This window comes from Phyllobates terribilis, unplaced genomic scaffold (genome assembly GCF_046119375.1).
Source record: "Phyllobates terribilis strain yellow unplaced genomic scaffold, ASM4611937v1 Scaffold_11__3_contigs__length_659146591, whole genome shotgun sequence".
Classification (NCBI taxonomy): Eukaryota; Metazoa; Chordata; class Amphibia; order Anura; family Dendrobatidae; genus Phyllobates; species Phyllobates terribilis.
In genome coordinates this window covers 580,895,960-580,910,605 of record NW_027362771.1, presented here as the reverse complement: position 1 = coordinate 580,910,605, position 14,646 = coordinate 580,895,960, and the positions used below count along the sequence as shown (strand labels likewise).

General features: G+C 46.1%; 1 protein-coding gene across 1 annotated transcript; it reads left to right on the top strand.

The window, feature by feature from the left end:
- Window positions 1-6: 6 nt before the first annotated feature.
- YIPF2 (Yip1 domain family member 2) lies at window positions 7-11,439 on the top strand. The gene is made up of 8 exons (XM_073654215.1): window positions 7-292; window positions 2,346-2,485; window positions 2,560-2,640; window positions 5,943-6,030; window positions 6,397-6,513; window positions 6,602-6,768; window positions 10,384-10,566; window positions 11,185-11,439. Exons 1-8 carry the CDS (start codon window positions 262-264, stop codon window positions 11,275-11,277), a joined length of 900 nt encoding a protein of 299 aa, XP_073510316.1. The 5' UTR covers window positions 7-261; the 3' UTR covers window positions 11,278-11,439.
- Window positions 11,440-14,646: the final 3,207 nt, after the last annotated feature.

The window sequence follows — 14,646 nt, the reverse complement described above, 5'->3', positions numbered from 1 at the left end:
ACATAGGGAGGGTATATTAATGATTCATTATACATGAAATCTGCGGAGCTTCGAGTGGAAGATATTGATTCAGTGTGATGCTAATAATTACTCCTATAGCTGCTGCTGTAGGTTGGTTGTGGGATGGCAGTAAATCGCACCCCTCGTGTTAGTGAGCAGTTGGTACAGTCCGCTGAGTGGTGACGCGGCCGGAGCTGCTGGCAGTGCGGTGGGTGTCGGGCTGCGGTGGTCACATGATCCGGGGATGTCACGCCGCTGAAGATGGCGTCTGCCGACCAACTGCAATTCCAAGGTAAGTACTGGACTGCTATGTCGTTGGCTGTTATATACGTATATATATATTTTTCCCTCCTTCTATATTAGCAGGACTGTGTATTTTGTTTGCTGCCCTAGTTGTAGATGTGACTGGTGCCATTACACTGTCTCTAATTTATTTTTTAATTTAGTGTCTTACAACTTTCCGATGTGTTTTTCTTCATCCTCGCCGGTTTTCCAGCCCCGTAACATTTTTCTCTCTCTAAGGCGTTTACCTTTATGGGATAAATAATTTTAGGTTTCCAGAGTCTACAGAGATGAAAGCATCTGCTCCCAGGAGCTCGGTCCTGCCACCATCTTAGGAATCAGTGGCCACCGGCTGCGGTGTCATCCCCGCCCCCTCTTCGCTCCTCTTGTCTGGCGGCGTCCTCTTCCCTCCTCCCCCGGCTCCTCTTGTCTGGCGGCGTCCGCGCCCCCTCTTCCCTCCTCCCCCGGCTCCTCTTGTCTGGTGGCGTCCCCGCCCCCTCTTCGCTCCTCTTGTCTGGCGGCGTCCCCGCCCCCTCTTCGCTCCTCTTGTCTGGCGGCGTCCCCGCCCCCTCTTCGCTCCTCTTGTCTGGCGGCGTCCCCGCCCCCTCTTCCCTCCTCCCCCGGCTCCTCTTGTCTGGCGGCGTCCCCGCCCCCTCTTCGCTCCTCTTGTCTGGCGGCGTCCTCTTCCCTCCTCCCCCGGCTCCTCTTGTCTGGCGGCGTCCGCGCCCCCTCTTCCCTCCTCCCCCGGCTCCTCTTGTCTGGCGGCGTCCCCGCCCCCTCTTCGCTCCTCTTGTCTGGCGGCGTCCCCGCCCCCTCTTCGCTCCTCTTGTCTGGCGGTGTCCCCGCCCCCTCTTCCCTCCTCCCCCGGCTCCTCTTGTCTGGTGGCATCCGCGCCCCCTCTTCCCTCCTCCCCCGGCTCCTCTTGTCTGGCGTCGTCCCCGCCCCCTCTTCGCTCCTCTTGTCTGGCGGCGTCCGTGCCCCCTCTTCCCTCCTCCCCCGGCTCCTCTTGTCTGGCGGCGTCCGCGCCCCCTCTTCCCTCCTCCCCCGGCTCCTCTTGTCTGGCGTCGTCCCCGCCCCCTCTTCGCTCCTCTTGTCAGGCGGCGTCCCCGCCCCCTCTTCGCTCCTCTTGTCTGGCGGCGTCCCCGCCCCCTCTTCGCTCCTCTTGTCTGGCGGCGTCCCCGCCCCCTCTTCGCTCCTCTTGTCTGGCGGCGTCCTCGCCCCCTCTTCCCTGCTCCCCCGCCTCCTCTTGTCTGGCGGCGTCCTCGCCCCCTCTTCCCTGCTCCCCCGCCTCCTCTTGTCTGGCGGCGTCCTCGCCCCCTCTTCCCTGCTCCCCCGCCTCCTCTTGTCTGGCGGCGTCCTCGCCCCCTCTTCCCTGCTCCCCCGGCTCCTCTTGTCTGGCGGCGTCCTCGCCCCCTCTTCCCTGCTCCCCCGGCTCCTCTTGTCTGGCGGCGTCCTCGCCCCCTCTTCCCTGCTCCCCCGGCTCCTCTTGTCTGGCGGCGTCCTCGCCCCCTCTTCCCACCTCCCCCGGCTCCTCTTGTCTGGCGGCGTCCTCGCCCCCTCTTCCCACCTCCCCCGGCTCCTCTTGTCTGGCGGCGTCCTCGCCCCCTCTTCGCTCCTCACCCCGGCTCCTCTTCTGATCTGCGATGTCACAGTTCATTATTGCAGTTTATCATAGTAATAATATTCACAGCCTCCTATAAGGTCCAGCCTATGGTGGTCTTACACTTGAAGACCAAGATGATAACAGAGGGGGCTTTGACTAAGCCCCCAGGGGACGTGGCATCCCATCAGCACACCACAGTTTCATTGATGGATGACCTGTCAGGATCATACTGCTTACCTGCTGCTGTTAGTGATTGACTGCAGCGTTTAGGCGGTTGGACAGTGTTGGTGTTATATGAGCAGTGCCAGGTCTCATAGACGGAGTTGCTGGATTCAGTCATCTAGGTTCTTACCCGATCAGTCTAGAATGCCATCCGGACTTTCCCCCCAGGCTCAGATGGCTGATAACAGAGAATAATAGAGCGAATAGACAGAAGATGCTCATGTCCCTCTCTGTGCAGAGTTCGATGAGGCAGCGGACCTACTCGCTGAAACTCCAAATGCCGCAACGAAGAGCGTGAGCGAGGAGACAAGACCCCAGCATGCCACGCTGCAGATGGGAGGTGACAGCGAGGAGGAGGGCGAGACGGATCAGACTGAGGTACGCAGCCCCTTGCATAATACCGGAGATATCAACCTCCCTGTGAGATCTCACGGCCTATTCTCTGTTCTCAGCTCCTCGCACCTCAGAAGAAAACCTCCGGCTTCTGGACTTTCCAGTACTACCAGGACCTCTATGATGTAGACACCTCTCAGGTGGGTCCTCCACATGTCCGCACATAGGTGGGTGCTGCAGCTCTAGCAGAAACCATCCTTGGGGTGCAGTCAGACAGCCATATTACTCGCATCTCAATCCTCGGACTGGCCGTCGGCAATCCTCACCTGAGCGTGACAGCATGTATTTCGATCCAGCTGTCACGCTCAGGTGAGGATTGCCGACGTCCAGTCCGAGGATTACGATGCGAGTAATACGGCTGTTTGACTTCGCCCTTACATAGATAAGGACGTCATTATATGGGGGCTGGTTAACGAGGGACTTCTTATTTTTGGACGGGCATAAGGTGTAACATCCCCTGGATGCGTTCATGGCGTTACCGAGCGTCTGGATTTCCTGGGAGCTGCGGTTGTATTATCATTAGTAGAATATTTACCCTTTAATTAAAGCAAATCAATTCACTGGACTCCAGCGGCCACCAGACAAGAGCCCTGCGAAATGCCTCCTACCTGCCGCCATCCCGGTTCTCTTTTGATTTGTAGTCTTGGTGCATTAAGACATCAGGACTAAAGAGGAGCCGGGATGGTGGCAGGTAGGAGGCGTCTGGCTGAGCTTCTGTACAGGACTGTGGAGTCAGTAAGCCAAACCTGCGACTCCGACTCCTCAATTTCCCTTACACCGACTCCGACTCCCACATATATTGCTTATATTTAAGTGAAAAATTTATTGCAGTACAATGTGAACATCAGACATTTAATCATTTTTATGATACAATAATCAAGATATTTAGATAGAACATAAAATATATTTATTGGAATACAACTTTAGAACACAAACTGCAATAAATTGTAAATATGTAATACACATATATATACAGTACAGACCAAAAGTTTGGACACACCTCATTTAAAGATTTTTCTGTATTTTCATGACTATGAAAATTGTACATTCACACTGAAGGCATCAAAACTATGAATTAACACATGTGGAATTATATACTTAACAAAAAAGTGTGAAACAACTGAAAATATGTCTTATATTCTAGGTTCTTCAAAGTAGCCACCTTTTGCTTTGATGACTGCTTTGCACACTTTTTTGTTAAGTATATAATTCCACATGTGTTAATTCATAGTTTTGATGCCTTCAGTGTGAATGTACAATTTTCATAGTCATGAAAATACAGAAAGTGGCAAAAACCAGTTTTCAACAAAAACATACTAAATAGCATTTGTGCAGTCTATGAATTTGTTCTAATAAATAGAATTGCCTCCATCAGATCCTCCTTCATAGATGACCTCAAATCTGACCTAATAATTTTAAGGCTAGAGAACAACCTCTACACTAACTTGGGTTGGAGGCAAAGCCGTAACCACATGGGCAACATCTCTAGCAATTTCCGGGTATAAAGGAATTGCTTCATGCACAGTCAGTTTTGATGAACGGTTGAATTTTTCTATTTCTTTGAGAGCAAGTGAATCATTTTGCTGAAATATGGTCAATCTGCTTGCTATAGGAGATGGAGTGAAATCTTTTTCCTTGCGGCAACGCTTTGCCTGCTCCATGTCATCCAAATACTTGTCAAAGTCAAACTCCTCATCTGATGAGGATGAAGATATGGCAGCAGTAGCACTGTCAGGACCCAAGTCCTCCTGCGCCTGGCAGTCCTCCTGTAGGCAACTCATCCTAACTGCTACCTCAGTCAGCGCTTCTTTTCCTTTAGTAAGCTGTTGATCATCAAGCAGTATACGATGACTCAGGTCCACATAAACAGCTGCCAGAAAAATGTTATTTTCCAATAGCTGTGTCTCTCTCCGTTTCATTGAAGCAGAAATGCCATCTGCAATTAAACCTCCTCTTTGGGACAGGCAAAATAGCAAGTTCTTCCACTCCCTTATGAAAATGCCAGGAGTTAATAGATAGATGATAGATAGCCATATGGAGGGAGAGATGAAGGGATAGATGAAAGGATGGATAGATAAGATAAGACAGATAAAGTTATAGATAGATGGAGGGATGGATATACAGATAGTGGGATAGATGGAGGAATAGATAGATTAATAGAGGGATGGAGAGATGGAAGGATAGATAGATAGATAGATAGATGATAGCTATATGGATGGATAGCTGGAGAGATAGATGAAAGGATGGATGGATAGAGGGATAAATGAAAGGATAGATGGATAGATAGATGACTACATGGAGGGATAGATAGAGTGTGATAGACAGATGACAGCTACAGACAGCAAATAGTACATTGCACATATAGTTCACACATTGTACAGAGAGCACATAATAATCACCTACAATATTAGCATTAGTTACCTTTCTGTGACAGACATGAGCAGTAGTACTTTCACTTTCTCACTTTCTCCAGCTCGGGGCTCAGGAATCGGATCCTGTGCAGGGCAGGCACCTCTCCCCCTCCTCTCTCTGGTGAAGACAGCATAAGACAGGACAGAGGAGGGGAGATTGCCCCCTGCAGTCGGGAGCACTGCAGCATACAAGTGAGTTTTGATAGGTGCGTGCCCCTGCTTCTAGGGGGGGCAGCTGCCCCCCCTGCCCCTCGCTGGCTATGGCCATGATTCACACACACAGCGTTTTTGCGGATCCGTTTTTTGCAGTAAAATGCAGTGACTCTGGGCATCCCAGCAAAGTCAATGGGTTTCAAGATAGGACATTCAGACACATCGTTTTGTGAGGATCCGTTTTTGGGCTCAAAAACGGATCCTCACAAAGAATGAGCATGTCAGTTTGTGCGGCGTTGTTCTAATCTGCTTTTGCTATTGAAAACTTTATCTATCAGCTCAAAAACCTTTCAGGTGATGCGGTTTTTTAAAAAGCTGATCTGCTTTTGCAGCTGAAAAACGTATCCTCAAAAAATGCAGCAAAAACGCTGTGTGTGAATGTAGCCTTAGATCAGGAATAGAACAGCCATTTATAGGACATTTCATAACTTTCCCAAATTCCTATGAAAAAATATTCAGCACATTCTGCATTGAACTACTGTACCCAATTTATTATATATTGTCGGAGTCAGTCCATTTTATACCGACTCCAACTCCACCAAAATGAGCACCGACTCCGACTCCACAGCCCTGCTTCTGTGTATCGGTCACGGACGGCTGTCCTGGTCTTTGAATCAGACTGCTGCAAATAATTTGCTCATCTGTATCCTCTTACTTTTAAAGGGTATGTCCAGAGCCGCTTTACTTCCAGGTGGCTCCTTTAATAGTACGTTGTGTGTGGCAGAGATCTGGCGCTACCTGCCATTTTATTGTGGTCGTGCCGGCTGTAAGATACAACGGTGCCCAGGACTGGTAAAATAATCCTTTCTCTCGCGCAGGTGCTGGACAGGATCCGCGCGTCCTTCATACCGATGCCTGGAAAGAACTTTGTCCGACATCACCTCCGAAATAATCCCGATCTATATGGTGAGTGTGCACGGCGCAAAGTCCGCCCGCTCCTGCGCCCAGGAAATTTAAAGGGCTTGTCCTGCCAAAATGACTTTGAAGTCCTATTGTTAGGATGGGTCATTAATTTTGAGATCCATGGGTATCCGACCCCTGGCACTCCTACTCCTCACCTGTTATAGGCTCCGGACACATGAGATGCGGTACCTGACGTTCAATGCTTATGTAGCTGGGGTGTGAACAGTTTGGGTGCCAGGTGTCAGAACCCCACAGATATGATATAGGAGAACCCTTTTAATAAGGCTATCATTACCAGAGTAAGGTGCGCTTATCTGCACACTATAGGGGATCTACCACCTCCCTTTAACGGTATCTCTCCGTTTTTAGGACCGTTTTGGATTTGCGCCACACTGGTGATCACCGTCACGGTGGTGGGGAACCTGGCGACCTTTATTCAGATGCATGGCCATGCTGACTACAACTACAGCCCTCAGTTCCACAAAGGTGGGTGTGAGTCAGCATTACATAACATGTGGGGGGGCTGCCGGCCTCGTCACCAATCTCTCCACTTCTCTCCCCCCCCCCCCTGTAGTTACGGTGGCCAGCATCGTCATATACAGCTATGCCTGGCTGGTTCCTTTGGCTCTCTGGGGGTTTCTTCAGTGGAGAAAAGGGGTGAGCTCAGCGGTGGGCACCTACAGCTTCATGGAGACTGTCTGTGTCTATGGATACTCCCTGTCTGCGTACATCCCATCCACAGTGAGTATGGCCCACAACTATGTCTGTATATACCCTACGTATGTGTAAGAACTGGAGATACATAGCTGTGCGCTATCGTGTAGCTGCTGAGCAGAGCCAGTTGTCAGACACAGCCAGACTCCCCCCATAGAGAAGGCAGAGACTGTTTACTATCTTCTCTGCCTTTTCAATCACAGTAATAGGAAGCGCTAATGGCGGATCCTGCTCCTGATCCAGCGATCATGTGATTGCTGGATCCAGAGAGGGAGCAGGATCTGCTGGTTTATAGGATGTTCAGTCGGCTCTGCCGCCAGGAGGCTGAACTTCCCCTGTAACTGGGGCTAATTTACAAGCCCCAGTTACAGGGGACATAACATAAAGTATCTAAATGCTGAAATGCCCCCTGGATATATATATATATATATATATATTTTTTTTATGATCTAATACGCCAGGGTGTATTAGTACACCCTGGCAATTTCGCACGCACACAAGCGGTGCGGGAGAGATCGCCGCCGGGTGTCAGATGATAGCATCGGGTGTTAGCTGTTACAATGTGCAGGCAGCGGTCCCGCACCACTCCCTGCACATTAACCCCTGAAATGCTACGATCGAAATCGATCGCAGCATTCCGGTGGCAAGAGGAGGTAAGCGCGATACTTACCTTCTCTGCCGGCGTCCCGCGGCATCTGAGTCTGGTCCCGGATGTTGCCATGGTGACCTGATGTCATCATGACAACATCCGGGTCACCAGGAGGCAGGAAGTTGCTTTGGTCATGCGCAGTGCACGACCAAAGTAACTTCTCCCTTTGCAGCGCTGACAGACTGCATAGCACAGGGATGGTTCTGCATGCCTGTGCTATACAGCCGCAAAACAGGCTGCAAAAAGTGAAAGTCCCATAGTGGGACAAAGCGTAAAAGTAATAAAAAATGTCAAAGTGGGAAGAAGGGGAAAAATAATAAATAAATTAAAAAAAAAAACAACTAAACAAAACAATGCTTTATCATCATACCGCCAAACAAAAAATGGAAAAAAACGCGATCAAAAAGATGAATGTAAATAAAAATGGTACCGCTGAAAACGTCATCTTGTCCTGCAAAAAAAACAAGCTGCCATACAGCTCCATCAGCCGAAAAATAAAAAAGTTATAGCTCTCAGAATAAAGCGATGCAAAAACAATTTTTTTTTCTATAAAATAGCTTTATTGTGTAAAAGCGCCAAAATATAAAAAAAATATAAACGTGGTACCGCTGTAAACGTACTGACCCAAAGAATAAAGCTGCCTCATCAATTTTACCACACGCCGAACGGCATAAAAACAAAACAAAAAAACAATTCCCGAATTGTTGTTTTTTTGTTTATTCTGCCTCCCAAAAGCTGGAATAGAAAGCGATCAGAAAATGTCACCAATAAAAGCGTCAACTTGTCCCACAAAAAACAAGCCGTCACATGACTCTGGAGGCCGAAATATGGAAAAATTATAGCTCTCAAAATATGGTGATGCAGAAACTAGTCTTTGCAAAGAAAAGCGTCTTTTAGTGTGTGACAACTGCCAGTCATAAAAACCCCATATGATTCTGGTATCGCAGTAATCGCACCGACCTGAAGTATAAAGACATCTAATCACTTATACCGTACAAGGAACGGTGTAAATACCCTTTGGGGTTGTGCTAGGGCTGGGATTTTTTCAGAAGTAAAGAAAAAAAAAAAATGGCGACTAATGTTGAGCACAAGTACTCGTTACTTGAGTTTGCATCGGGTGCCGGGTATGCACTGAGTATTGCGGGTGCTCGAGTCTCCACCCCATATGTTTTGCGGCTGTTATACAGCCAAAAAAAACCTTGCGGGGATTGCCTGCCATGCACGAGCGATCCCCTCATGTGTGGTTTTTTTTTTTGGGTGTCTAATAACCGTGAAACATGCGGAGCAGGGACTCGAGCGTGTCACTCGAGCACACGCTGTACATGGTGCATACCTGAGTACCCGATGCAAACTCAAGTAGCGAGCACTTGCGCTCAAGACTAATGACAACTTATTCAATATGATGACCTAATGTAAACAAATAATGTGCCGTACCTCTGGGTTCAAAATGTTCACTATACCCCTTGATAAAATCCTGGAGGGGTGTAGTTTCCAAAATGGAGTCACTAGGGGGAGGGGGGTGGCTTCCACTGTCTAGGCACATCAGGGGCTCCCCAAACGCATCATGGCGTCCGCTAATTATTCAAGCAAATTTTACAATCAAAAAGTCTAGTGGCGCTCCTTCCCTTCCGAACCTCGCCGTGCGCGCAAGCAGTGATTCCACCCCCCCTCCCCCTATATGGGGTATCTGCGTGCTCAGGGGAAATTGCGCAACAAATTTTAGGTCCATTTTTTTTCCTGTTACCCCTGCAAAAATAAAAAAATTGGGTCTATAGTAACATTTTTGTGAAAAAAGTTAATGTTCATTTTTTTTCTTCCACATTCCAGAAATTCCTGTGAAGCACCTGAAGGGTTAATAAAGTTCTTGAATGTGGTTTTGAGCACCTTGAGGGGTGCAGTTTTTAGAATGGTGTCACTTTTGGGTATTTTCTTTCATAAAGACCCCTCAAAGTGACTTCAAATGTGATGTGGTCCCTAAAAAAAAAAAAAAAAAAAAAAAAAAAAAAAAAAAAGGTTTTGTAAATTTTGTTGGAAAAATGAGAAATCGCGGGTCAACTTTTAACCCTTTTAGCTCCCTAACAAAAAAAAATTTTGGTTCCAAAATTGTGCTGATGTAAAGTAGACATGTGGGAAATGTTATTTGTGAAGTATTTTGTGTGACATATCTCTCTGATTTAAAGGCATAAAAGTTAAAATTTTCTAAATTTTTGCCAAATTTCTGTTTTTTTCACAAATAAACGCAAGTGATATCGAAGAAATTTTACCACAATCATGAAGTACAATATGTCACGAAAAAACAGTCTCAGAATCAGGGGGATCCGTTGAAGCGTTCCAGAGTAATTACCTCATAAAGTGACAGTGGTCAGAATTGTAAAAATTAGCCGGGTCCTTAACGTGCAAACCACCCTCGGGGGTAAAGGGGTTAAAAAAAAACCACTATTAATTCTAATCACTAATATTACAGAAGGGAAAACACATTTTTAGATATTTTACTGGTTCTTTTTTATGTGAAAACAGACACATATTTCTTTTATTTTCCCACTGATATCTGCAAAAAAAATACATTAAAACAATGACTTAAAAATGAATTCCACTTATGGGACAAAAAAAATGCAAAAACGAATGTCAATGTCGAACAATAATCTTTTTTTTCCAGGTCTTTAAATCTGCGTCTGCGGAAAAAACAAACAAAAAAACCTTAAATGTGCCTGGTCAGATAGGAAAGGGGTGATGGGGGGCGTTTATTTAAGATGGTTAACCCCCTCAGATGTTGCAATCAATAGCAAGTGGAGCATCTCAAAGAGATTGACAGATGGAGGGGGCTCCGACGTCGGCCCCTTAACCTGTCAGCATTAGCGGAAGAGCTGGAGTCCTAGCAATGTCCCTGACGTTTGCCTAAGTGAAGGTGAAGATACAGGATCTGACTACAAGGGTCTGGGTGTAGTCTGTTGCTATGGAGACGCTACATTTCCTTATTGTATTTCTCCCGTCAGGTTCTCTGTGTGCTTCCTTATGAGATTTTCCGCTGGATCATCCTCCTGGTGGCAATGTGTCTCTCTGGCTTCGTCCTTGTCCTTGCTTTCTGGCCACAGGTTCGCAAAGACAATAAAATGGTGGCTGTGGGCATGCTGGCGAGCATGGGGCTACTGCACGTGCTCCTGGCCATCGGCTGCAAGGTACGTATAACCTCACGGGCCAGGGGGCGATATACTAATCTGCGTGCGTCAGACATGGGTGGTCTATTTGAGGCTTTGTTGGGGACCATCCTGATTAGGTAAACCTTGCTGCGGTGAGATGGCTTATCCTTTTTGTTTTTTTATTATAAGAAAATAATTGGCTAATCACTAACATAATATATATATATATATATATATATATATATATAATTATTGTTATTATTTTTTTGCATGTTTTTGGGCCTAGAAAAAAAAAAAATAAAATCAATCTTACAATTGGGTTTCACTTTCCCAGGCTCTCTCGTTTTGCTGCACATTCATTATTATTGTGGTCATAAATCAGCTAAGAGCTCAGAAAAAGACTGACTGACAGATTCTCAGTTAACTCGCTCTGCAGCCAGTGTAATAGAAGGCAAATGGTTCAACATTTTTAAGGAAACCCCAATTCCAAGAAATGATTTCTAGCCAATAATACGTGCATTTAAGTTTAAAAACAAAATCATATATAACCTTGTCCCGAAAGGTGGAGAACCCCTTTGAATTATTCTTTTTGCAGTAATGTGTACAGGCTCCACAACAAGCAGTCACCGACACTGTTCTTGTTTTTTTTTTGTGCAGGAATATTTTTTCCAGCGAGTAGAAGATGACAACCGGTCTGCACCGAGCACCGCTACACCCACCAAGGGCCACATCTCGACACTCAAAGTGTAACTGTCAGGCGGAAGAGACAAGAGTGAGCATGGCCTGTTGTAAGGTCTAGTGCTGTCCTCTGGAGGGCGCTGCACTTCTCATCTGCTTTATTTTTATTGGCTGAGATTATTTACTGACGTATAGATTATTCTTAATAAAGAGATTTTTTTTTTTTCTCATCTACATTCTGGCTATTGGTACCCTGCTAGCAGGAGGATCTGATGTCACCCATCTGGAAGAAGGGGCAGCCTTGTTCAGCACGCCATGTTGTGCCTATTATCCCTAGATCGACATCAGGTCTTCAGCATTGTGGCTCGTGGCTCCATGGCTGGACTTTGCAGACGTGTTATGGTAGTCTGAACGATGCCTTACTTTGGGTTTAGGTGGCTTCCGACTGTGTCATACAAATGATACCTGCAGAGATCACGCTCATCTCGCTGACTTAGGCTACTTGCAATTTTATTTTATTTTTTTATTTATTTTAAAACAACTTCTAGACCGACTATAAACTTCTCGGCGGTCCCCACTTGACTCTACACTGACGTTCTAAAACGTAGATGCAAAGTAAACCGCTTGCAGGAGATTATGCAGCTGTGGAGGCAGGGACATAGCCAGACTCCCCACAGAAAATAAAAAACATGATTTATTTATCTATTTATTTATCTCTACCTTCTTGATCACTGTATAGATTTCCCCGACTAGCGCTTGTGTATACAGTATAGGAAGCACTGATAACTGCTGTGTATGGAGCAAGAAGTGTTATGTGTGGGTTACAGGAGACCTAGTCAGCTCTGCTATGCAGTCAGGATGCTTAATTTCCCCTGTAACTGGGGTTAATATACCAGGCCCAGTTACAGGGGAAATTAACAGTAAAAGTAATGTATTAATATGTTATAATGCCTTCCAAAGGAATTTTAAGACCTCAGCTGGGGCACAGTGTGTGAAATTATGAAACAAGCAAAAATAAAATATAAAAAAGCATAAATTAAAAAAAAAAAAAAAAAAACCAGAACATAAAAATAACATAAGAATTAAGCCCCAAGTATCACGAAACAAACAGGCATAAGAGAGAGACTTTTTTTTTTTTTGTTTAGTTTAAACTTTTAAAAGCGTATGTACAATAAAACCCCAACAATGTTTATCACATGATACTGACATGTACAGAACAAGGGCGAACATTTAAGCCACGCAGGCTGCTCACAGTAGCACGAGGAACATGCGGTCTGACATTGACAAAAAGGTCCCGAGACTCCATTGGTCTGTAATTGTAAAGGGATCTATCGGCAGCGGATCTTGCTTTGCCCTAGATCATTTAGCGGCAGAACCTTCCTCAGACGACCATTAATAACCTCAGTGATAGCAGCCGAGGTTGTAAGTGCGGGGATTCCTGCACGTGGCTCCTACTCCATCCTGAATAAATCCAGAGGTTTTGAAGCTTTTTGTTTTCATTTTTTCCTCATTTACAGATCAGTAACGTCTCCATCCTGTGATTTCCAGAATTCTACGACTTTTCCATCTTGGAGGAGCAGTTTCAATGTTGAGGAGTGTATGTATCAATCCCTCGGCTAGGCACTAGAGGGCAGTATAATAATATAAAAGGGAATCTGTCAGCAGGATTTCATCCCCTCCCCAAACTATTTGTGCATGTAGCAAGGGGAATAGAGCTGGAGTGACGACGGCTTCAGATCCACCATAGGTCTTTAGCCTGAATTGCATATCGATTTAAACACTGATTTCTCAGGAATGGACTGGCCATGTAACGGTATTGATTGACTCGTCTTTGACTGTGCTAAAAAGGATCTTAAAAGTCTACACACCCCTGCTAGGAATGTCAGGTTTTCGTCATGTAAAAAAAAAAAAAAAAAAAAAAATCATACCAAGAAGAATCATTTCAGAACTTTTTCCACCTTTATTGTTGCACATATTCTGTACGAATCCATTGAGAAAGAAACAAATCTTTGCAGGTGCAAAATGAAAAAATGTAATTGCATAATTCTGCACACCCTGACACTAATACTTTGTAAAAGTTCCCTTTGAATTTCTGGCAACATTCAGTCTTTTGGCGTCGGGTCTATCAGCACGCCAAATCTAGAATTGGCGATCTTTGCCCGCCCTTCCTTGCAGTAACTCCTCGTCAGATTGCAGAGGCATCGCCTGTGTACAGCGCCCTCTTCAGGTCACTCACAGGTTGTCACTTGGATTCCTGTGTGGGGTCTAAAACTCTGATCTTCTGCTGAAGTTGCGCTTTGGCGGATTTGGAGGTCGCTTAGGGTCATTGTCGTGCTGAAATTCCTCTTCATCTTCTTAGCAGAGGCCTGGAGATTTTGCTGAAAATTGACTGATAGTTGGAACTGTTCATAATTCCCTCCACCTTCACTAAAGCTCCAGTTCCAGCTGCCCCCCCCCCAATCTAAAAAAAAAAAAAAAAAACAGTCCCAAAGCACAATGCTGCTTCCACCATGCTTCACTGTGGTTATGGTTTTCTCTTGGTGATGCGCATGTTGGCCTTGTGCCAAACATACCTTTTGCAATTATGGGCAGAGTTCAACCTCTGTCTCATAAGATCAGAACACGTTTCTCACATGCTTTCAGCAGACTTGATGTAGGTTTTGGCAAAACATAGCCAGGCTTGGATTTTTCTCTTCGGAAGAAAAGGCTTCCGTCTTGCCACCCTCTCCACAGGCCAGAGATATGAAGAATACAGGAGAATGTTGTCACATGCAGGACACAACCAGTACTGGCCAGAAATTCCTGCAGCACCTTTAATGTTGCTGTCGGCCTCTTTACAGCCTCCAGAACCAGTTCTCTTCTCGTCTTTTCATCAAGTTTTGAGGGACATCCAGTTCTAGGTAACGTTACTGTAGTGCCAATTTTAAGCCAGTTCTTCAAGAAGTCTTCACAGTACTCCAGGATATATTTAATGCCTTGAAGATTTTTGTGCCCTTCTCCTGATAACTTTGAACAATGAGATCCCTATGCTATGTTGGTAGCATGCAACCTGTAATATGCAACTAAAAAAACCGCCAGGAAAATTCTCCTGGAAAAGCGAAGCATTATATGGGGTTAATCAGAATCCCTGTAAATGATGGCGGCCAAGCACTTGCTACTATGTAACATGAGGGTAAATGTGATTGGCTAATTCTGGTCACAACCACGTCCTCAGTTATAAGAGGGTGCTCACACTTATGCAATAATACGGGTCAGGCTTTAAGAGCCTGACCCGTATTATTACGTCATGGTGATCGCGCGCGCGCGCACACAGGCTGTGCAGGTGCGATCGCCGCCGGGTGTCAGCTGATTGTCACAGCTGACACCCGGGGCTATGTGCAGGGAGCGGTCCCGCACCGCTCCCGGCACATTAACCCCCGCAATGCTGCAATCAAAGTTGAT

Excerpts from the sequence above, each read along its gene's own strand:
- YIPF2 (XM_073654215.1), top strand. The coding sequence starts at position 262 with ATGGCGTCTGCCGACCAACTGCAATTCCAAG. Across the intron at positions 2,486-2,559 it reads GCGAGACGGATCAGACTGAG|CTCCTCGCACCTCAGAAGAA; the intron begins GTACGCAGCCCC and ends CTCTGTTCTCAG. Across the intron at positions 6,769-10,383 it reads CTGCGTACATCCCATCCACA|GTTCTCTGTGTGCTTCCTTA; the intron begins GTGAGTATGGCC and ends TTCTCCCGTCAG.